This window comes from Scardinius erythrophthalmus (assembly GCF_964197995.2).
Source record: "Scardinius erythrophthalmus genome assembly, chromosome: 1".
In the NCBI taxonomy this organism is placed as follows: domain Eukaryota; kingdom Metazoa; phylum Chordata; class Actinopteri; order Cypriniformes; family Leuciscidae; genus Scardinius; species Scardinius erythrophthalmus.
In genome coordinates, this window is record NC_138221.1 from 44,172,192 (window position 1) to 44,197,414 (window position 25,223).

Sequence of the window (25,223 nt, forward strand, 5' to 3'; positions counted from 1 at the left end):
ATTTCTAGAGCCGATTATTAACTTAATAACAACACTTTTTAGTCAGAGAAAAATATATCATGGATAATTTGAATATAAATTACGAAAGAAATCAGGTTTTAAGGTTGGCTAATTTGGAAAAGTTCGTTTGTGTTTTTGTGCACTGAAAAAATTAAAAGTGTTACTGTGATGATGCCTTTGACTACTGGGGGAAAGGCACGTCTGTCACAGTGACATCTGGTAAGAAAGAATCCTCTCAATAATCTTGGCACGTTTTAAATATTTGGCTAAATATACATTTCAGTCTCTAGTCCGTTTTGGCTAAGGGTAAATACAAGTCTAAATAGGTTAGTTCAATAATAATAGTCTAAATGAAAGCTTTGTTAAGAGGTAAACATATGATATAGCTGCTATTTTGTACAATATCCCCTGGTAAAATGTCAGTGCGACAATGCTTTTGACTACTGGGGGAAAGGAACAATGGTCACTGTCTCGTCAGGTAAGAAAAAAATTCACCTACCAAATCAAAATCTAATTAAAGTAGCCTACGATAAATGTGTGCGCAGTTATTTTGTCGGAAAAGCTGTCTTTTACATTAAAGCAACATTTCAATGTCGAGATTTTGGCATCTTAAAGTAATTTGCTAGAAACGCAAATAGCCTATTCAGATTATGAATAGCCTAATTCAATTCGAAATAATTGTATTTGTGCATTAAGATAAAACAAGGAATTGGCTACAGGTCGTTCAACAGACTCTGAGCGTTGTATTTTTAAACTGCACTGTAACATTAAAAAGATATTGTGTAACTGGGCTTTCGACTACTGGGGAAGCGGCACCAAAGTCACCGTAACAAACAGTAAGATTTTATGATTAATTGCAAGGACATTTGTATAGTAAAAAAGACTAAATTTCACGTGTTTTTTATTATATCGTTAACAGAGTTTTCTATTGCAAACTGTCTTAATTTAGTAGTTGTCTATTTCATTAGATTTAAAAGACTACATAATTTTGTAATATTGCTCATGTTAAAAACGAACAAAAATACAACAGTAGCCTAGTTATTCTTAAATGACTCCTTTCGTTGTACATTATTCTCTCATGTGTTGCCTTAAACTGCTCAATAGCGCTGAAAACAGCCGGAGCATAAATATAAGACTAAAAATCCTAACTAAACTGTAACGTCTCGTTTTAACTTTATGCACTGATATCCACTAATATAATGTGTTATATTTTAAGTTGTTGATTGCATCCCGATATTATATAATAATAATAATAATAATAATTAAAGCTGCAAGCAGCATTTAGCGGGGTTCAAGCATTTAGGGTCTTTAAGCACATAAGGCAGTTTAGTGAGTTGTCTGAGTTTTTGTTTAGGATTTACAGGCTTTTGAGTGTTTTTTGCCATACCCATTTTCTAAATGATCCTGTTATGGCTACCCAATGGGTAAAGTTAAAGTTTTTTATATAATTAATAATCTAGAGCTTCCAGAGAATTGTACTGCACTGGTATATTTCCGATCGGGCGAAAACCTAGGACTAGTTTGCAAAAGTAGGTTTTTAACATAATCGCAAGTATTTAATGAACAAATTGATTGACAGTAGTAGTTCTTGAGGCAAAGTTGTTCAGTATGAGGAGATCTATCAAATGATATGCATCACGTGATTACATAGCCGTAAAACCTGTTAGCGTCAACTAGTGGCTGATTTTTCAAAATTCTTACAGACCTCTAGGGCCACGAATCGAACATGCCCACCGAGTTTCGTTCTGATCGGCCTCCGTTAAGAGTAAACTAACAGCTTTGAATTAAAATGGTGAGGTATCCTGTTGTAAACATCAACCATGCCTGTTGACAGTTCTCTTTTGTGGGAAGGGAATGAAAAGTTCTCAAATCCGCAGCACAGCCTCAGACATAACATTTATATCCATGATCTGCCATTTTCACTATTGTCCTTGCTTGCTTCTTCACAATACCTGCAGATCTTCTGATGATTCGGCTGTGCAGGTCCACATTAACACTGCCTGGCCTAGAACATGGACTGGAAAATGCAAATTTGGGGGGTATAAATATTAATGATCCTGACTCCAACGTCACAGTCGGTGTTATGGTGGGATTCACTCATTTTTCAGCGGTCTTTTGCAAACAAGAGATTTACACATGAAGGAGGAAACAATGGTGTTTGAGGCTCACGGTATGTCAGTTCCATGTCCAGAACTCTTATCATTCAACTATGCCAAGATAAATACAGTTTTCAATTGTATGGCACCTTTAAAATAGATGATTAGTAATATAATGCTTACTTGGAGTCTGAAATGGCTTTAACAAAAGAAGAAAAATATTCTTAGATTTCTGTTCATTCTAATCATGTACAAATAAAGTAGCACAATAAGATTACATTTATTTGAATGCATTAGTGAGTGTGTGATTGTGCTGTGTGTGCAGCGTGTCAATACTAAAAGTGAAGGTTTAGTTGATATCTTTGGTGATAATATCTGTAGTAATCATAAAAAAACAATTAAGAAATAAAGAATTAAAATTACAAATAATATTCTATTAAGATATGAGTTACAATAACATGATTTGCAATAGTAATAATATCAATAATATATGCACAATACACACAGATTAGACTATCAGGTCTGTGTTTTACAAAAACATTAGTATTGCAGCCAATGTGAGTCTGTGGGATTTATAAACAGACAAAATATTATTTGAAATGTTATTTTAATGATTTTATTAAGTTTAAACAATATTTCAAATGGAAAATATTGAAAAATTTCAAAAAAAAATGAAAAATAATATTTTAGTGAGCAGAATGAACCAATGAGTGTTCTTCTTCTGGTGGTTAAAATGTAAATGAAAACAATAATACTTAAACAATAATACTTAATACACTAACCATGCTTGAACACACACATGCACACACATTTTGTTGTAGATGTAGATATTTAAAATAAAAGATAGGTAACAAAATGATAATTGCAAATCTCCTCTGTATAACACCATTTTCAGATTTCAAATTAATTACTGAGAGGCAGAATTGTTCAAACTGAGAACTCAGTAAAAATGAAGTGATAAACTTTGACAAAACATGACTGTGTTATAATAGGTGATTTTCATGCAAGTAATTTTATATAGTCCAAAAACTAATGCAAAAGCACAGATGAAAATATTTTATTAAGTAGAATGTCCTGCTTCCATAGTAGAAGACCACTAATTGACTCACTTTCATTTGAAAGACTTTTTTATCCACCAGTAAAACAAAGCAGTTTCTCCATGTTCTTTCCATTAAGCATGCTTACACACACAGACACACACACAGACACAAACACATCCACACACACACACACACACACACACACACACACACACACACACACACACACACACACACACACACACACACACACAAAGACAAATATGTTTTCAATGTTTTTAGGATGTGATATTGTGAAAATATCTTCATCTCCTCATCTTGAACAACTTTGCCTCAAGAATCACTAATGTCAATCAAACCGTTCATAATCATAATAAAAAAATAAAATATATACAAATATCATAATAAAAAAAAAAACATCATAATAAAAAAGATTGCTTCTTAAAGCATTTGTTTATTTCCCAATACTGAAGCGAATTAAAAGATCATGCGTAATCCTGCTGCTCCCTCTAGTGGACAACAGTGGTATTATAGCTTACATTTTACAGTTGAAGTGTTTGAATGAATGAATGGGAATTTGTTTTTTTACTTATATCTCAGGAACCAAAAGGCGAAAAATTCTGAAACTCAGAGCATAGATAGTGCTTGAGGAGCCCTGTTGAATGAGACCATCAAGGTGTTTTTGGGCGATTGGGGCTGGGAGTTATGACTGTTATAAGGCATATCTGTTCGGGCTATTATCTCTGGAATGCCCAGGGCAAATAACACCACATTTGAATCGAAGCTAGCCAAGGACGCGCCCTTTCCAACGAGCTCTCACACAATGTTCGGGGTGGTCTGGGTCGGGAGTAATGGCCGTTCAAAATCGGGGGTCCCGCGGATTCGCGATGCGCGGGGGGCGCGCTCCCGAGGCCCGCGACGACACGTTTCGATCAAGAGCCCGGAGAGGTCCTCACCATCAAAATTTGAGCGCGCAACGACTTTCCGTTTTCGAGTTATGAATGAATTTGTATTCGGGGGCGTGGCTTAAATGCCGTTATACTTTCGTTTCATTTCATTCATTTACTTTCGTCCATTTCCATATCTCAGTGTAACACAATTGTCAATAGTAATACTCAATAGATGAGTTTTGACAAAATGTGATTGTAAATGTTAAAATAATGATTTTATAAAGTCTAAATATGAATTTTATAACAATATTAGGGAGTAGTATGATGAAATGACAGCAGGGGGCAGTAAAATACCACTTACCCAGCTAACAATTTAACGTTCTGGGAACGTTCTGGGAACGTTAGTTTTTGGTTCCCAGAACGTTCCCAGAACGTTCCCAAGAACGTTCCCTATTGGTTAGCCAGGAAAGTTTTCTTTACGTTAATAGAACGTTCCCTATAGGTTAGGGGAACGTTCCCGGAACGTTGCCGAAAGGTTCCCAGAACGTTCCCGAAAGGTTCCCGCAAGGTTCTCGTAACGTTCCCGGAAGGTTAGGGGAACGTTCCCGGAACGTTGCCGAAAGGTTCCCAGAACGTTCTCGGAACGTTCTCCTAACGTCTACACATCCTGATATGCCTGTACACAAATTATAGGTCTACAAACATATTCTACATTGTTTATTGTTCAAACACTTACGAATCCTATGAATATATTATTACAATAAATTGAATTTACAGAAACTATCATTAATAAGTAAATCAATCAGTTTGTATTAAATAAATCAGCACACAATCCATGTTTTTGTTAATTCTTTAATTATCAACCTAAAATAAGTCATTAAAAACAGCGTTAGCAAAATGTATTCAGGAACAGTAATTTACATTTAATATTTCAAACATGAAAATATTTCAATAAATAAACTGCACAAACATTTTAATTAAAACTATCTTTTGCAAACTGTAGCCTATAACTTTGGCTAAAAAGTTGAAAAAGTATTTATTTATATACAATATACATGAATGTGCCAACCTTCACACCGCTCAAAACATTTAAACTCCCAACACCATCTGCAAATTTAACAAGAAAATAAAAAGACAACGTGTTACATGGACACACAATCCCATGCCAAAATTCAAGCCCTGTAATGGCATTAATATTCATCTGGAGCAAATGAAAAGAGTGAGGTGGGATTGTGTGTCACAAGCTGTAGGAGATATGAGAGCACGAGCGCTGCTGGTATCATGTATTTATTCAGATATTTCAGCATCAATGTGTATAGAAAAATTTATATATTTCAAAACACTACATTGCATTTATTTATATTGCACTATTTATTATTTCAGACTACAAATCAAAAAAGGAATGTTTTATATAGGGGTAAGGGTACCCATTAAGCCTCTCTCTCTGAAGTCAAATAAAAAACAGAGAAAATAATATTTAAGTCTAGTGAACTCTGACCTGCGAATTCGCTCTACCTTTTATGTACAAGTCTCACCTCCAATGAAGAATTTGAAAACCTGTAACTGCTGTGTTGTTTATGAGAAAGAAAGTGAAAAAAAGTTTGAAACTGCTATCAATTTTTTTTTTAATCTCTGTGACTTTACACCTACAAATTCCACTGTCACAGGTGCTCAGTTTTGCTATAATGAAACCCTCACAGAACATGGTAATAATCAGCCATCCATGCAAAAGCAAAGGTCGGTGTAGTTTACAGGTGCATCTGTCCAGGCCAACGTCTGATGCCTTGATGCCTTCCGCTGGAACCTGAAATAAAAAAAATAGTACAGTTCAAAATCTATCATACATACATCTCATCTGGTATCACAAATTATCATTCCAGGTTCACTTTAAGATATGCTCAATATTAGTGCTGCACGATATTGAAAAATTTAGAGTTTATTTAGAGATATCAGCCGTATGGTTTAGTGCATGCGCTAACGGCTCCAGGTTTGTATCTGGTAAATTACCCCACTAATAATGCCCAGAATGGTACCAAACTACTACAGTAGTACAAATAGGTTCTGTACTCATTAAACGAGGCATTGGAAAGTTTGTAAGTACATCAGGAGTTTATTTAAATAACACTTGCCTGACGGCGAATGCTACTGCTGATGTTGACGTCACTTTATGAGTACAGAACCTATTTGTACTACTCATTTTCCCCGACATAGAGCAGAAAACAGAAGTAAGAATTTTAGTGTAATAAGCAAAAATTAACAGTAAACTCAGAGATCACCTACCGCTGCAGATGTGTACGGAAGTGAAAAGCGGAAATGCTTAGACCTCTTTCCGGTTCGACCGCTGGGCGCTCCTCATAACCCCTATTGGGGGGATTTTGTAGAGGAGTGAACCTGCATAGAAAATTACAATAGATAACAAGCATAGATAAATACAATAGAAGAAAAACACAGTTGAAATAAGCAGTGCATTATGTTTTTCAGTTAAATCTAACTTATCAGGTACAGAAATTGATTTATCAAAATGTAAAATAAGTCTTTAAAATTAATGTATCTTTGCTAAAGCTACAAGTCATTTTCTCTTTTGATGTTTGATCACCATTGGCGACACAAACAGCTGCGGGTACGTTAGGCTGCTGTCCCTTTAAGACGAATGCGCAGAACTAATATAAATGACACGCATCCGTTTTCTTTCTGTTTAAAACACAAGACAAGAGGAAACTCGCCATTTTGACTTCATTTTGCGTGCACGTGTCTGTAAAAAAAAAGTGAAAGAGAACTGAATTCGGCTAAACTCACCTTCTTCATCTACTGACTGTGGATGGCATCAAGGTCTTGTCCTGAAGAATACAGGGCCAAACAATAGGGATTTTATCTCATCTGGTAACAAGAGCAAAGCCATAACTTTAAGAACTCTACTGATATATTTACCCCCTGATATTGCATTTGGGATATCAATTCAAACATTTTTAAAGGCTAAGAGTATGAGCCACAGCTGCCCAAGATATCAAGGGGTTGCAAATTAGTCATGGCTATAAACCTGTATGCATGGCATCTACTTTGTAATTTTTTATAAAGCAATGTTCTATGCATTTGTCCCTGTCAAATAAACATTAAATAAATAAATCTGTGAAAAATAACTGCCTAAAGTTGTCGACCCCCTGAACCGCATTTAAAAGTACAAAGAATTTCAGTATTGATCAATAAAAAAAAAATACATAAATACCTTTGAGTTGGACAGTATGGTGTCAGTCTCATTGGCCAACATAATTCAAAACAGACCTAAAGAAATAAAATAAAATATAGTAATCATCAGGATATCATGTTATCATAATAGTTAAATGAATTATTATAACTATGACCATTATAATATTGTATTAGTCGCCTATTATTTAGCTGATTATTTAGCTTACAGGGTTCTCAAGGACAATCTCACTGAAAAAACTTGGGGTTAATGATTTTAAAACGTGAGACTTATTTCAAAAGCATAAATCTTACAGACCCCAAACCTTTGAACAGCAGTGCACTGCATGTTTGAGGTGGTTTTGCTTACTAGTGTTTTGCAGTGGAAAAACTAAATTAAACTTTTAATAAAAATGTAATCCAACACTAGTCATATGGTTCATAGAGATTTTCTTGGACAGGGAGTGCAGCAGGCCATCACAGCATGATGATCTAGGAACATAACATGCTGTTTGTCACAAAGCCAAAAATATTACATGTGATAGGTTTATTACAAGGAACCAAGCTAGAACAGAGGTGAAATGCATAAAAGATAAATATACAAATCTTAAGGTAATATATTGTGAAATAAATGCATATGGAATTATCATCATGATTAAACAATAACTCACCCCTTGTTGTAAAGTTTTATTTTTTCTCTCGCTATTCTGAAATCACATTTTAGCAATATTGGTAATGGTAAGTGACGTCACTGATTAAGTTAACAATACAGTGCATTCTTTTAGGTTAGCCTAAATAAATGAGCTTACTTCCCATTGACAAATTACCAGCAAAACTATCAAAAACTGTTATCTACACTAAATATGTGTTTAAAAACCCAAACTTTCACAAATAAGACCTCAACTTAACGTAACTTAGGCCTAACGTTGTCTTTTGAAAACGGTTAGCTAGCGTAGATGCTAACGGACTTTTTCAAAGACATAAAACCATTTTTTTTAAATAAATATTTAACAGAAGCGTGTCAATTACACGTAAGAAATGTGTCAGGGGCGTTTGTGTGTATTATTTGTGAGATTTTGTTGTCTAAACTTACCTGAAAGCAGTGAAACCAACAGCGAGAGACGGGAGTTTTGTTGTTTGTCAGTTGTCGATGACGTTTCCATCTGCTCTCGCGCAGCGCACGTGCTCCAGTGTTTGATCACGCGCATGCGCATTAAAACACTTCAAAGTCACGCAGCATTTAACATATAGAATTAAAATATATAACATAATTTAAAATATCATTAATAAAAAGTTATTGCGAATAGATCTGAACGTTGTTGGTTATCTTATAACCTTAGGGGACCGTACTGACGACGTTGTCGAATCTGCCTGTTAATAGTAAGTGATATTAAAATAATAACCTGCAGAGAACGTTCTCAGAACGTTCTCTTTAGGTTATAAAAATAAAAACCTAAAACCTGCAAGGAAACGTTCTGGGAAGGTTCTCTTTAGGTTATAAAAATTAACCCTAAAGATAACCTACAGGGAACGTTCTGGGAAGGTTCTCTTTAGGTTATAAAAATTAAACCTAAAAATAACCTACAGGGAACGTTCTGGGAAGGTTCTCTTTAGGTTATAAAAAATAAACCTAAAAATAACCTACAGGGAACGTTCTGGGAAGGTTCTCTTTAGGTTATAAAAATAAAACCTAAAAATAACCTGCAGGAAACGTTCTGGGAAGGTTCTCTTTAGGTTATAAAAATTAAACCTAAAAATAACCTGCAGGGAACGTTCTGGGAAGGTTCTCTTTAGGTTATTAAATAACAACCTGCAGGGAACGTTCCCAGAACGTTCTCTTTAGGTTATAAATTTAGACCTAAAAATAACCTACAGGGAACGTTCTGGGAACGTTCCCTTAATGTTATAAACATAGATCCTAAAAATAACCTACAGGGAACGTTCCCAGAACGTTCTTGTTTGGTTCCCAAAAAAATAACCAAATGGGAACCAAACGGGAACGTTAGGGGAACGTTCTGTGTTTGCTGGGTATTGGCTTAATATGTCATTATATTCATATAAAATCACCTTTTGAAGAAGTTAAACTTTTTTTCTGATAATTATTGATCTAGAGAGTTCAGAGAATTGTGCTGCACTGGTTTTGAACATTATGATATGAACATTATATGATAAAAGATAGAAGACACCATTTACAGCAAATACAGGCAATTTACCATAGGAAATATATGGTTTTAAAGCGTTTTAACAGTTATAGCGCCAACTATGGTCCGCTCTCCATAAAATTTTCCATGCTTCTTAAGCAGGTTATGACACATATGCTCATCAATTTTCGTGAAGTTCTGAGTTTTCGTTTAGGATTTATAGGCTTTTGAGTGCATTTTACCACGCCTATTTTCTAAATGACCCTGTTAGCCATGCGAAAAATGCAAAAGTTCAACTTTTTTTTGATAATTATTGACCTAGAGAGTCCATAGAATTGTCCTAGACTGGTTTGGTTCCGATCGGGCGAAAAACCTAGGACTAGTTCGCAAAAGTAGGTTTTTAACATAATTACGAATATTTAATGAACGGTTTGATTGACAGCAATGGTTCTTGAGGCAAAGTTGTTCAACAAGAGGAGATCTATCAAATGGTATCCATTTTGTGACAATAAGTGTAACACCACGTGATTACAGAGCCATAAATCTCGTTAGCGCCAACTAGTGGCCGATTTCTTTCAAAACTCTTACAGACCTCTAGGGCCATGAGTAGAACATGCCCACCGAGTTTCGTTCCGATCGGCCTCCGTTAACCTTGTCTAATAGGTGCTCAAACTTCATTGGCCGATGGCGGCCATGTTTTTTTAGATACGCCAATGTCCTCATACACATACATGACACCTTGGACCAAGACACGGCATACCAATTTTCAAGTCAATCGGACTAACGGTCAGGTGGTTAAAGCCTGTTTTATGTTTTTTTCATATTATAGCGCCACCATGTGGCAAATCGCCGCGATTTTTTTACTGTTACCTCATATTGAGCTCATACATATGTGTACCGAGTTTGGTGAAGATACCTCATTTACTTCTGGAGTTATAGCCATTTTAGTAAAATAGGCCCCTCCCACAACGTACGTTTTGGCGCCCCTTAGCGTCCGTGAATCGAAATTTCGACTTTTTTTCGATAATTATTGATCTTCAGTTTCTAGAGAACATTTCTGCACTGGTTTGGTTCCGATCGGGCGAAAAACCAGGGACTAGTTCGCAAAAGTAGGTTTTTGACAAAATTCAAAATGGCGGAAAATCTATCATGGCGGAAATGAAATCGGAGATATACGTTTTGTTCGTCAGGCGTCCAGCTTTCCAATGATATAAGACACTTGAGTCTACGACATACGGTCTAGGAGTTCTGAGCAGTTTCGCGCTTTTGGTTGCTATAGCGCCACCTATGGGCCAATCGGGGTCATAATTTGATAACCTCTCCTCGATTTTTGTACTACCATCTGGCAAAGTTTCAAGGTTCCAGCTCTTACGGTTTGGGCTGCACGATGCGTTTTACGGCAGAAGAAAAATAATAATAAAAATCAGGACAATTACAATAGGGTTTCAGCACTTCGTGCTTGAACCCCTAATAATAATAATAAACTGGCGTAGCTTACTGATTTAGAAAGGTAGCTTTTATCTGTCAATGCATGAAGTGGACAATTGGAGATTTAAAAGAATGTTTTTTTGTTTAACAACCGCTATTCAAGAAATTATTTCTAGCACATTGAAAATAAAATAATAAAATAAAAAATGGAACTTTTAGAAGTGCAAGGGGTGTTTGTTTGCAGTATTTTTGGGGCTATTTATTTTTTTAATGATACATTTTTCGTTTTTTTTTCATATGATTTCATAGTTCAAAGTTACAAACTATGCAATGCCTTTATTTAAAATTATCTAATGTTTGGAATTTTTATTAAATTTGTTTTTTTTTATTTACACTTCATAAGTTACAAGAACTGTTTAATTTGAAACAAAATGAAAGGTCATTATGCAGTTATTATCCAGTAGCCTAATAAATTATTATTCGTTTAGATAATCTTTTATTTATTAGCCTATATGGGCCTATGTCTGATAATAAATATGACTGTACATATTGGCCTATGCTATATGACATACAGCATAAGAAAAAAAATGTTTCCACTAATTTTCTGAAATCGACCGACTAAGACTGAACAACAGTTAACCAATGGGTATCCTAATCAGTCTTACTTTTTTATTCAGATTAGACCAATTTACTTGTTAAAGTAACTTACTTTAAAAAAAAAAGTTATGACCAGTCTTAAAGAAGAAGAAAAGATGACTTACTTTCAAGGTAGCCGTAAGCTGTTTATCAACATGGCCACAGGACTCTGATGTAAAGCGAAGATAGCGATGTAATCTCAATCGATTTATTTTTTATTTTTCATTCATTCATTCATTCATTGGTTCATTCGTTCTTTTGACGTGGCCTAATAGTGTTGCATATGAAGTCCTATGTTGCGTTATGTTGTAGTTTTTTGTCTGAGAGAGATCTGATGTAATGTCTCTACAGCTCAACCATCTCCGCCGAAGTCAATCTTCACCCTGTCTCAGTGTTCTGCTGATTCTGCTGGGTTCGTCACCGTCGGCTGCTTGGCCAGAGGTTTCTCACCTGCGGACTCACTCACTTTCAAGTGGAAGGATACCACGAAAGACCTGAATACTTTCGTGCAGTATCCAGCGTTCGGGAGTGACGGAGACTACACCAAAATCAGCCATATGCGTGTGAAGAAAAGCGACTGGAATCCTCAAAACAATTACATATGTGAAGCTTCAAATTCGAAAGGCACTTTAACAGCTGAAATAGCTGGTAAGTCACATCTCTGAAATGTCTAACATTTTACATGTTACATTTTAGCAACTTCATGTGTCTCTTTGTTATTGCTGTTGGGTTCAGTGTTTTGTATATTGCTGGATATTGTTTCTTCGTGGAGGCTCATGTTTGAATAGACATTTTAGAACAATCTTTTAGTTTTGTCAAATCATTGATTGAACTTTTTTAATACCAATGAACCTGCTTTTATATTTGTGTGCATGTCAAGCAGTTGTCCTTTATCAAAGTCTAATGAAAGTAAATGTTTTACACTAGCCGAGAACAGCAAGGCTAAATATCTAAAAAACATTAGAACAGAAAAGTACATAATATGCTTAGTCCTTTAGAAATACTTTTTCTCTGACATCATGCCAGGGAAAACAATGGCATATGAGATTTCTACTTGTTTTATAAACAAAAGATAAAGGAAAAAGAAAAGAAAATAATAAGTTAAATATAAATATAGGCTAAAACATTTAACACTGACATTCAAGCTCAAGAGCATCTGTGTGCTTTGCCTAATAAAGCATGTTGCACCAATTTTTTTTTTTTTTTTTTTTTTTGTTTGACAGGGACGTTGTACATTAATAAAAAACATTCCTGTAAATGTACCAGAATTAGCCAAAGGCTATTTTTCATCCGTAGTCCCTGGACAAGATGTTACAAGTCACCCTAAATAAAATGTGATTAAAAATACATAATAGAAAATTGAATCATTACATTTTGAGAAAAAGCAAGCATTTTCTTGCTTTTCATGTCCTCTCTGTTTTCTCCTGTATGTTGCCAGCTCCACCGCCAGATCAGTCTGCAACTGTCGTCTTAAAAGAACCTACAGAAAAGGAGTTAGAGAGTGGGACAGCAACCTTCTTGTGTTCAGCCTGGCAGTTTTCGCCTAAAAAATACTCGTTAAAGTGGTTTCTGGATGATAAGGTGAAAAATGCGATAGACACCAGTGACACAAGTAAGAAGAATGCCTCAGTAACCTTGTATAGTGCCACAAGCATTTTTCAAATCAGTGCCGACACATGGACGAACACAGACATAAAAGTTAAGTGCGAGTTCGACCACGAGACGGGAAAGCAAGTCAGAGAGGCCCAACATCCAGGTATGTTTTCTCTTGAGGATTGTGAATGTTTCATTATTCATAAGATGTTTACCTCTCTCTAAATCTGTTGCATGTCTGATTTTTGTACATAGATTATATGCAAGACTGCAGCGATATTGCTGTTGATATAGTCCAAGTTACATCCCTGAAATGTCTAACATTTTACATTTGACAATGTATCTACTTCATGTGTCCCTCTCTATTGTATTGCTGTTGGGTCAAGATTGATGATTTTCTTTGAGGAGGCTCCTTTAGAAATACTTTTTCTCGAGACCTCATGCCAGGAAAAACAATGGCATATGAGATTTCTTCTTGTTTTATACACAAAAGATAAAGGAAAAAAGAAAAGAATAATAAGTTAAATATAAATATAGGCTACAACATTTAACATTGACGTTCAAACTCAAGAGCATCTGTGTGCTTTGCCTAATAAAGCATGTTGCACCAATTTTTTTTTTTTTTTTTTTTTTTTTTTAGTTTGACAGGGACATTGTACATTAATAAAAACATCCTGTAAATGTACCAGAATTAGCCAAAGGCTATTTTTCATCCGTAGTCCCTGGACAAGATGTTACAAGTCACCCTAAAGAAAATGTGATTAAAAATACATAATAGAAAATTGAATCATTACATTTTGAGAAAAAGCAAGCATTTTCTTGCTTTTCATGTCCTCTCTGTTTTCTCCTGTATGTTGCCACTTCCAGATCAGCCTGCAACTGTCGTCTTAAAAGAACCTACAGAAAAGGAGTTAGAGAATGGGACAGCAACCTTCTTGTGTTCAGCCCGGCAGTTTTCGCCTAAAGCATACTCGTTTAAGTGGTTTCTGGATGGTAAGGAGGTGAAAAATGCGATAAACACCAGTGACACAAGTGAGAAGAAGGCCTCAGTAACCTTGTATAGTGCAACAAGCATTTTTCAAATCAGTGCCGACAAATGGACGAACACAGACGTAAAAGTTAAGTGCGAGTTCGACCACAAGACGGGAAAGCAAGTCAGAGAGGCCCAACATCCAGGTATGTTTTCTCTTGAGGATTGTGAATGTTTCATTATTCATAAGATGTTTACCTCTCTCTAAATCTGTTGCATGTCTGATTTTTGTACATAGCTTCTATGCAAGACTGCAGCGATATTGCTGTTGATATAGTCCAAGTTACATCCCTGAAATGTCTAAAATTTTACATTTGACAATGTAGCTACTTCATGTGTCCCTCTCTATTGTATTGCTGTTGGGTCAAGATTGATGATTTTCTTTGAGGAGGCTCATGTTTGAAGAGACATTTTAGCACACTCTTATAGTTTTGTCAAATCATTGATTGAACTTTTTTTAATGAACCTGCTTTTATATTTTTGTGCATGTCAAGCAGTTGTCCTTTATCAAAGTCTAATGACAGTAAATGTTTTACACTAGCTGAGAACAGCAAGGCTATAGATCTAAAAAACATTAGAACAGAAAAGTACATAATATGCTTAGTCCTTTAGAAATACTTTTTCTCTGACCTCATGCCAGGGAATACAGTGGCATATGAGATGTCTTCTTGTTTTATAAACAAAAGATAAAGGAAAAATAAAAGAAAATAATAAGTTAAATATAAATATAGGCCACAACATTTAACACTGACATTCAAACTCAAGAGCATCTGTGTGCTTTGCCTAATAAAGCATGTTGCACCAATTCTTTTTTTTTTTTAGTTTGACAGGGACGTTGTACATTAATAAAAACATCCTGTAAATGTACCAGAATTAGCCAAAGGCTATTTTTCATCCGTAGTCCCTGGACAAGATGTTACAAGTCACCCTAAATAAAATGTGATTAAAAATACATAATAGAAAATTGAATCATTACATTTTGAGAAAAAGCAAGCATTTTCTTGCTTTTCATGTTCTCTCTGTTTTCTCCTGTATGTTGCCAGCTCCACCGCCAGATCAGTCTGCAACTGTCGTCTTAAAAGAACCTACAGAAAAGGAGTTAGAGAGTGGGACAGCAACCTTCTTGTGTTCAGCCTGGCAGTTTTCGCCTAAAAAATACTCGTTAAAGTGGTTTCTGGATGATAAGGTGAAAAATGCGATAGACACCAGTGACACAAGTAAGAAGAATGCCTCAGTAACCTTGTATAGTGCCACAAGCATTTTTCAAATCAGTGCCGACACATGGACGAACACAGACATAAAAGTTAAGTGCGAGTTCGACCACAAGACGGGAAAGCAAGTCAGAGAGGCCCAACATCCAGGTATGTTTTCTCTTGAGGATTGTGAATGTTTCTATATTCATAAGATGTTTACCTCTCTCTAAATCTGTTGCATGTCTGATTTTTGTACATAGGCAACACATATATGCAAGACTGCAGCGATATTGCTGTTGATATAGTCCAAGTTACATCCCTGAAATGTCTAACATTTTACATTTGACAATGTAGCTACTTCATGTGTCCCTCTCTATTGTATTGCTGTTGGGTCAAGATTGATGATTTTCTTTGAGGAGGCTCATGTTTGAAGAGACATTTTAGCACACTGTTATAGTTTTGTCAAATCATTGATTGAACTTTTTTAATGAACCTGCTTTTATATTTGTGTGCATGTCAAGCAGTTGTCCTTTATCAAAGTCTAATGACAGTAAATGTTTTACACTAGCCGAGAACAGCAAGGATAAATATCTAAAAAACATTAGAACAGAAAAGTACATAATATGCTTAGTCCTTTAGAAATACTTTTTCTCTGACCTCATGCCAGGGAAAACAATAGCATATGAGATTTCTTCTTGTTTTATAAACAAAATTTAAAGGAAAAAGAAAAGAATAATAAGTTAAATATAAATATGGGCCACAACATTTAACATTTACGTTCAAACTCAAGAGCATCTCTGTGCTTTGCCTAATAAAGCATGTTGCACCATTTTTTTTTTTTTTTTTTGACAGGGACATTGTACATTAATAAAAACATCCTGTAAATGTACCAGAATTAGCCAAAGGGTATTTTTCATCCGTAGTCCCTGGACAAGATGTTACAAGTCACCCTGAAGAAAATGTGATTAAAAATACATAATAGAAAATTGAATCATTACATTTTGAGAAAAAGCAAGCATTTTCTTGCTTTTCATGTCCTCTCTGCTTTCTCCTGTATGTTGCCACTTCCAGATCAGCCTGCAACTGTCGTCTTAAAAGAACCTACAGAAAAGGAGTTAGAGAATGGGACAGCAACCTTCTTGTGTTCAGCCCGGCAGTTTTCGCCTAAAGCATACTCGTTTAAGTGGTTTCTGGATGGTAAGGAGGTGAAAAATGCGATAAACACCAGTGACACAAGTGAGAAGAAGGCCTCAGTAACCTTGTATAGTGCAGCAAGCATTTTTCAAATCACTGCCGACAAATGGACGAACGCAGACGTAAAAGTTAAGTGCGAGTTCGACCACAAGACGGGAAAACAAGTCAGAGAGGCCCAACATCCAGGTATGTTTTCTCTTGAGGATTGTGAATGTTTCATTATTCATAAGATGTTTACCTCTCTCTAAATCTGTTGCATGTCTGATTTTTGTACATAGCTTCTATGCAAGACTGCAGCGATATTGCTGTTGATATAGTCCAAGTTACATCCCTGAAATGTCTAAAATTTTACATTTGACAATGTAGCTACTTCATGTGTCCCTCTCTATTGTATTGCTGTTGGGTCAAGATTGATGATTTTCTTTGAGGAGGCTCATGTTTGAAGAGACATTTTAGCACACTCTTATAGTTTTGTCAAATCATTGATTTAAATTTTTTTAATGAACCTGCTTTTATATTTTTGTGCATGTCAAGCAGTTGTCCTTTATCAAAGTCTAATGACAGTAAATGTTTTACACTAGCTGAGAACAGCAAGGCTAAAGATCTAAAAAACATTAGAACAGAAAAGCACATAATATGCTTAGTCCTTTAGAAATACTTTTTCTCTGACCTCATGCCAGGGAATACAGTGGCATATGAGATGTCTTCTTGTTTTATAAACAAAAGATAAAGGAAAAATAAAAGAAAATAATAAGTTAAATATAAATATAGGCTACAACATTTAACACTGACATTCAAACTCAAGAGCATCTGTGTGCTTTGCCTAATAAAGCATGTTGCACCAATTTTTTTTTTTTTTTTTTTTTTTTTTAGTTTGACAGGGACGTTGTACATTAATAAAAACATTCCTGTAAATGTACCAGAATTAGCCAAAGGCTATTTTTCATCCGTAGTCCCTGGACAAGATGTTACAAGTCACCCTAAAGAAAATGTGATTAAAAATACATAATAGAAAATTGAATCATTACATTTTGAGAAAAAGCAAGCATTTTCTTGCTTTTCATGTTCTCTCTGTTTTCTCCTGTATGTTGCCAGCTCCACCGCCAGATCAGTCTGCAACTGTCGTCTTAAAAGAACCTACAGAAAAGGAGTTAGAGAGTGGGACAGCAACCTTCTTGTGTTCAGCCTGGCAGTTTTCGCCTAAAAAATACTCGTTAAAGTGGTTTCTGGATGATAAGGTGAAAAATGCGATAGACACCAGTGACACAAGTGAGAAGAATGCCTCAGTAACCTTGTATAGTGCCACAAGCATTTTTCAAATCAGTGCCGACACATGGACGAACACAGACATAAAAGTTAAGTGCGAGTTCGACCACAAGACGGGAAAGCAAGTCAGAGAGGCCCAACATCCAGGTATGTTTTCTCTTGAGGATTGTGAATGTTTCTATATTCATAAGATGTTTACCTCTCTCTAAATCTGTTGCATGTCTGATTTTTGTACATAGATTATATGCAAGACTGCAGCGATATTGCTGTTGATATAGTCCAAGTTACATCCCTGAAATGTCTAACATTTTACATTTGACAATGTGTCTACTTCATGTGTCCCTCTCTATTGTATTGCTGTTGGGTCAAGATTGATGATTTTCTTTGAGGAAGCTCCTTTAGAAATACTTTTTCTCGAGACCTCATGCCAGGAAAAACAATGGCATATGAGATTTCTTCTTGTTTTATACACAAAAGATAAAGGAAAAAGAAAAGAATAATAAGTTAAATATAAATATAGGCTACAACATTTAACATTGACGTTCAAACTCAAGAGCATCTGTGTGCTTTGCCTAATAAAGCATGTTGCACCAATTTTTTTTTTTTTTTTTTTTTTTTTTTTTTTAGTTTGACAGGGACATTGTACATTAATAAAAACATCCTGTAAATGTACCAGAATTAGCCAAAGGCTATTTTTCATCCGTAGTCCCTGGACAAGATGTTACAAGTCACCCTAAAGAAAATGTGATTAAAAATACATAATAGAAAATTGAATCATTACATTTTGAGAAAAAGCAAGCATTTTCTTGCTTTTCATGTCCTCTCTGTTTTCTCCTGTATGTTGCCACTTCCAGATCAGCCTGCAACTGTCGTCTTAAAAGAACCTACAGAAAAGGAGTTAGAGAATGGGACAGCAACCTTCTTGTGTTCAGCCCGGCAGTTTTCGCCTAAAGCATACTCGTTTAAGTGGTTTCTGGATGGTAAGGAGGTGAAAAATGCGATAAACACCAGTGACACAAGTGAGAAGAAGGCCTCAGTAACCTTGTATAGTGCAACAAGCATTTTTCAAATCAGTGCCGACAAATGGACGAACACAGACGTAAAAGTTAAGTGCGAGTTCGACCACAAGACGGGAAAACAAGTCAGAGAGGCCCAACATCCAGGTATGTTTTCTCTTGAGGATTGTGAATGTTTCATTATTCATAAGATGTTTACCTCTCTCTAAATCTGTTGCATGTCTGATTTTTGTACATAGCTTCTATGCAAGACTGCAGCGATATTGCTGTTGATATAGTCCAAGTTACATCCCTGAAATGTCTAAAATTTTACATTTGACAATGTATCTACTTCATGTGTCCCTCTCTATTGTATTGCTGTTGGGTCAAGATTGATGATTTTCTTTGAGGAGGCTGATGTTTGAAGAGACATTTTAGCACACTCTTATAGTTTTGTCAAATCATTGATTGAACTTTTTTTAATGAACCTGCTTTTATATTTGTGTGCATGTCAAGCAGTTGTCCTTTATCAAAGTCTAATGACAGTAAATGTTATACACTAGCTGAGAACAGCAAGGCTAAAGATCTAAAAAATATTAGAACAGAAAAGTACATAATATGCTTAGTCCTTTAGAAATACTTTTTCTCTGACCTCATGCCAGGGAATACAGTGGCATATGAGATGTCTTCTTGTTTTATAAACAAAAGATAAAGGAAAAATAAAAGAAAATAATAAGTTAAATATAAGTATAGGCCACAACAATTAACATTTACGTTCAAACTCAAGAGCATCTGTGTGCTTTTCCTAATAAAGCATGTTGCACCAATTCTTTTTTTTTTTTAGTTTGACAGGGACGTTGTACATTAATAAAAACATTCCTGTAAATGTACCAGAATTAGCCAAAGGCTATTTTTCATCCGTAGTCCCTGGACAAGATGTTACAAGTCACCCTAAATAAAATGTGATTAAAAATACATAATAGAAAATTGAATCATTACATTTTGAGAAAAAGCAAGCATTTTCTTACTTTTCATGTTCTCTCTGTTTTCTCTTGTATGTTGCCAGCTCCACCGCCAGATCAGTCTGCAACTGTCGTCTTAAAAGAGCCTACAGAAAAGGAGTTAGAGAGTGGGACAGCAACCTTCTTGTGTTCAGCCCGGCAGTTTTCGCCTAAAAAATACTCGTTAAAGTGGTTTCTGGATGATAAGGTGAAAAATGCGATAGACACCAGTGACACAAGTGAGAAGAATGCCTCAGTAACCTTGTATAGTGCCACAAGCATTTTTCAAATCAGTGCCGACACATGGACGAACACAGACATAAAAGTTAAGTGCGAGTTCGACCACAAGACGGGAAAGCAAGTCAGAGAGGCCCAACATCCAGGTATGTTTTCTCTTGAGGATTGTGAATGTTTCTATATTCATAAGATGTTTACCTCTCTCTAAATCTGTTGCATGTCTGATTTTTGTACATAGGCAACACATATATGCAAGACTGCAGCGATATTGCTGTTTATATAGTCCAAGTTACATCCCTGAAATGTCTAACATTTTACATTTGACAATGTAGCTACTTCATGTGTCCCTCTCTATTGTATTGCTGTTGGGTCAAGATTGATGATTTTCTTTGAGGAGGCTCATGTTTGAAGAGACATTTTAGCACACTCTTATAGTTTTGTCAAATCATTGATTGAACTTTTTTAATGAACCTGCTTTTATATTTGTGTGCATGTCAAGCAGTTGTCCTTTATCAAAGTCTAATGACAGTAAATGTTTTACACTAGCCGAGAACAGCAAGGATAAATATCTAAAAAACATTAGAACAGAAAAGTACATAATATGCTTAGTCCTTTAGAAATACTTTTTCTCTGACCTCATGCCAGGGAAAACAATAGCATATGAGATTTCGTCTTGTTTTATAAACAAAATTTAAAGGAAAAAGAAAAGAATAATAAGTTAAATATAAATATGGGCCACAACATTTAACATTTACGTTCAAACTCAAGAGCATCTGTGTGCTTTGCCTAATAAAGCATGTTGCACCATTTTTTTTTTTTTTTTTTGACAGGGACATTGTACATTAATAAAAACATCCTGTAAATGTACCAGAATTAGCCAAAGGCTATTTTTCATCCGTAGTCCCTGGACAAGATGTTACAAGTCACCCTAAAGAAAATGTGATTAAAAATACATAATAGAAAATTGAATCATTACATTTTGAGAAAAAGCAAGCATTTTCTTGCTTTTCATGTCCTCTCTGCTTTCTCCTGTATGTTGCCACTTCCAGATCAGCCTGCAGCTGTCGTCTTAAAAGAACCTACAGAAAAGGAGTTAGAGAGTGGGACAGCAACCTTCTTGTGTTCAGCCCGGCAGTTTTCGCCTAAAGCATACTCGTTTAAGTGGTTTCTGGATGGTAAGGAGGTGAAAAATGCGATAAACACCAGTGACACAAGTGAGAAGAAGGCCTCAGTAACCTTGTATAGTGCAGCAAGCATTTTTCAAATCACTGCCGACAAATGGACGAACGCAGACGTAAAAGTTAAGTGCGAGTTCGACCACAAGACGGGAAAGCAAGTCAGAGAGGCCCAACATCCAGGTATGTTTTCTCTTGAGGATTGTGAATGTTTCATTATTCATAAGATGTTTACCTCTCTCTAAATCTGTTGCATGTCTGATTTTTGTACATAGCTTCTATGCAAGAGTGCAGCGATATTGCTGTTGATATAGTCCAAGTTACATCCCTGAAATGTCTAAAATTTTACATTTGACAATGTAGCTACTTCATGTGTCCCTCTCTATTGTATTGCTGTTGGGTCAAGATTGATGATTTTCTTTGAGGAGGCTCATGTTTGAAGAGACATTTTAGCACACTCTTATAGTTTTGTCAAATCATTGATTGAACTTTTTTTAATGAACCTGCTTTTATATTTTTGTGCATGTCAAGCAGTTGTCCTTTATCAAAGTCTAATGACAGTAAATGTTTTACACTAGCTGAGAACAGCAAGGCTAAAGATCTAAAAAACATTAGAACAGAAAAGTACATAATATGCTTAGTCCTTTAGAAATACTTTTTCTCTGACCTCATGCCAGGGAATACAGTGGCATATGAGATGTCTTGTTTTATAAACAAAAGATAAAGGAAAAATAAAAGAAAATAATAAGTTAAATATAAGTATAGGCCACAACAATTAACATTTACGTTCAAACTCAAGAGCATCTGTGTGCTTTGCCTAATAAAGCATGTTGCACCAATTATTATTTTTTTTTAGTTTGACAGGGACGTTGTACATTAATAAAAACATTCCTGTAAATGTACCAGAATTAGCCAAAGGCTATTTTTCATCCGTAGTCCCTGGACAAGATGTTACAAGTCACCCTAAATAAAATGTGATTAAAAATACATAATAGAAAATTGAATCATTACATTTTGAGAAAAAGCAAGTATTTTCTTGCTTTTCATGTTCTCTCTGTTTTCTCTTGTATGTTGCCAGCTCCACCGCCAGATCAGTCTGCAACTGTCGTCTTAAAAGAGCCTACAGAAAAGGAGTTAGAGAGTGGGACAGCAACCTTCTTGTGTTCAGCCTGGCAGTTTTCACCTAAAAAATACTCGTTAAAGTGGTTTCTGGATGATAAGGTGAAAAATGCGATAGACACCAGTGACACAAGTGAGAAGAATGCCTCAGTAACCTTGTATAGTGCCACAAGCATTTTTCAAATCAGTGCCGACACATGGACGAACACAGACATAAAAGTTAAGTGCGAGTTCGACCACAAGACGGGAAAGCAAGTCAGAGAGGCCCAACATCCAGGTATGTTTTCTCTTGAGGATTGTGAATGTTTCTATATTCATAAGATGTTTACCTCTCTCTAAATCTGTTGCATGTCTGATTTTTGTACATAGGCAACACATATATGCAAGACTGCAGCGATATTGCTGTTGATATAGTCCAAGTTACATCCCTGAAATGTCTAACATTTTACATTTGACAATGTATCTACTTCATGTGTCCCTCTCTATTGTATTGCTGTTGGGTCAAGATTGATTATTTTCTTTGAGGAGGCTCATGTTTGAAGAGACATTTTAGCACACTCTTATAGTTTTGTCAAATCATTGATTGAACTTTTTTAATGAACCTGCTTTTATATTTGTGTGCATGTCAAGCAGTTGTCCTTTATCAAAGTCTAATGACAGTAAATGTTTTACACTAGCCGAGAACAGCAAGGATAAATATCTAAAAAACATTAGAACAGAAAAGTACATAATATGCTTAGTCCTTTAGAAATACTTTTTCTCTGACCTCATGCCAGGGAATACAGTGGCATATGAGATTTCTTCTTGTTTTATAAACAAAATTTAAAGGAAAAAGAAAAGAATAATAAGTTAAATATAAATATGGGCCACAACATTTAACATTTACGTTCAAACTCAAGAGCATCTTTGTGCTTTGCCTAATAAAGCATGTTGCACCATTTTTTTTTTTTTTGACAGGGACATTGTACATTAATAAAAACATCCTGTAAATGTACCAGAATTAGCCAAAGGGTATTTTTCATCCGTAGTCCCTGGACAAGATGTTACAAGTCACCCTAAAGAAAATGTGATTAAAAATACATAATGGAAAATTGAATCATTACATTTTGAGAAAAAGCAAGCATTTTCTTGCTTTTCATGTCCTCTCCGCTTTCTCCTGTATGTTGCCACTTCCAGATCAGCCTGCAACTGTCGTCTTAAAAGAACCTACAGAAAAGGAGTTAGAGAGTGGGACAGCAACCTTCTTGTGTTCAGCCCGGCAGTTTTCGCCTAAAGCATACTCGTTTAAGTGGTTTCTGGATGGTAAGGAGGTGAAAAATGCGATAAACACCAGTGACACAAGTGAGAAGAAGGCCTCAGTAACCTTGTATAGTGCAGCAAGCATTTTTCAAATCACTGCCGACAAATGGACGAACGCAGACGTAAAAGTTAAGTGCGAGTTCGACCACAAGACGGGAAAACAAGTCAGAGAGGCCCAACATCCAGGTATGTTTTCTCTTGAGGATTGTGAATGTTTCATTATTCATAAGATGTTTACCTCTCTCTAAATCTGTTGCATGTCTGATTTTTGTACATAGCTTCTATGCAAGAGTGCAGCGATATTGCTGTTGATATAGTCCAAGTTACATCCCTGAAATGTCTAAAATTTTACATTTGACAATGTAGCTACTTCATGTGTCCCTCTCTATTGTATTGCTGTTGGGTCAAGATTGATGATTTTCTTTGAGGAGGCTCATGTTTGAAGAGACATTTTAGCACACTCTTATAGTTTTGTCAAATCATTGATTTAAATTTTTTTAATGAACCTGCTTTTATATTTTTGTGCATGTCAAGCAGTTGTCCTTTATCAAAGTCTAATGACAGTAAATGTTTTACACTAGCTGAGAACAGCAAGGCTAAAGATCTAAAAAACATTAGAACAGAAAAGCACATAATATGCTTAGTCCTTTAGAAATACTTTTTCTCTGACCTCATGCCAGGGAATACAGTGGCATATGAGATGTCTTCTTGTTTTATAAACAAAAGATAAAGGAAAAATAAAAGAAAATAATAAGTTAAATATAAATATAGGCTACAACATTTAACACTGACATTCAAACTCAAGAGCATCTGTGTGCTTTGCCTAATAAAGCATGTTGCACCAATTTTTTTTTTTTTTTTTTTGTTTGTTTGACAGGGACGTTGTACATTAATAAAAACATTCCTGTAAATGTACCAGAATTAGCCAAAGGCTATTTTTCATCCGTAGTCCCTGGACAAGATGTTACAAGTCACCCTAAAGAAAATGTGATTAAAAATACATAATAGAAAATTGAATCATTACATTTTGAGAAAAAGCAAGCATTTTCTTGCTTTTCATGTTCTCTCTGTTTTCTCCTGTATGTTGCCAGCTCCACCGCCAGATCAGTCTGCAACTGTCGTCTTAAAAGAACCTACAGAAAAGGAGTTAGAGAGTGGGACAGCAACCTTCTTGTGTTCAGCCTGGCAGTTTTCGCCTAAAAAATACTCGTTAAAGTGGTTTCTGGATGGTAAGGAGGTGAAAAATGCGATAGACACCTATGACACAAGTGAGAAGAATGCCTCAGTAACCTTGTATAGTGCCACAAGCATTTTTCAAATCAGTGCCGACACATGGACGAACACAGACATAAAAGTTAAATGCGAGTTCGACCACAAGACGGGAAAGCAAGTCAGAGAGGCCCAACATCCAGGTATGTTTTCTCTTGAGGATTGTGAATGTTTCATTATTCATAAGATGTTTACCTCTCTCTAAATCTGTTGCATGTCTGATTTTTGTACATAGATTATATGCAAGACTGCAGCGATATTGCTGTTGATATAGTCCAAGTTACATCCCTGGAATGTCTAACATTTTACATTTGACAATGTAGCTACTTCATGTGTCCCTCTCTATTGTATTGCTGTTGGGTCAAGATTGATGATTTTCTTTGAGGAAGCTCCTTTAGAAATACTTTTTCTCTGACCTCATGCCAGGAAAAACAATGGCAT

At 35.6% G+C, this 25,223-nt stretch overlaps 1 protein-coding gene and 1 long non-coding RNA gene across 2 annotated transcripts in view; one reads left to right on the top strand and one right to left on the bottom strand.

Moving 5' to 3' along the window:
- The first annotated feature begins 434 nt into the window (after positions 1–434).
- Positions 435–25,223, top strand: part of LOC308697721 (uncharacterized protein) — a 34,816-nt gene continuing 10,027 nt past the window's right edge. Inside the window, exons 1-13 of the mRNA XM_081377183.1 lie at positions 435–478; positions 11,763–12,059; positions 12,850–13,167; positions 13,872–14,180; positions 15,078–15,395; positions 16,299–16,607; positions 17,517–17,834; positions 18,542–18,850; positions 19,749–20,066; positions 20,970–21,278; positions 22,174–22,491; positions 23,391–23,699; positions 24,605–24,925. Of these exons, the coding sequence (XP_081233309.1) occupies positions 460–478; positions 11,763–12,059; positions 12,850–13,167; positions 13,872–14,180; positions 15,078–15,395; positions 16,299–16,607; positions 17,517–17,834; positions 18,542–18,850; positions 19,749–20,066; positions 20,970–21,278; positions 22,174–22,491; positions 23,391–23,699; positions 24,605–24,925 (3,772 nt within the window). The 5' untranslated portion in view covers positions 435–459. The remainder of the gene's footprint in view (positions 479–11,762; positions 12,060–12,849; positions 13,168–13,871; positions 14,181–15,077; positions 15,396–16,298; positions 16,608–17,516; positions 17,835–18,541; positions 18,851–19,748; positions 20,067–20,969; positions 21,279–22,173; positions 22,492–23,390; positions 23,700–24,604; positions 24,926–25,223) is intronic.
- LOC308697734 lies at positions 4,873–8,403 on the bottom strand. The gene is made up of 4 exons (XR_014030994.1): positions 7,250–8,403; positions 6,823–6,863; positions 6,307–6,417; positions 4,873–5,830 (listed from the first exon to the last, which is right to left on the bottom strand). It is a non-coding gene; the product is annotated as an uncharacterized lncRNA (long non-coding RNA).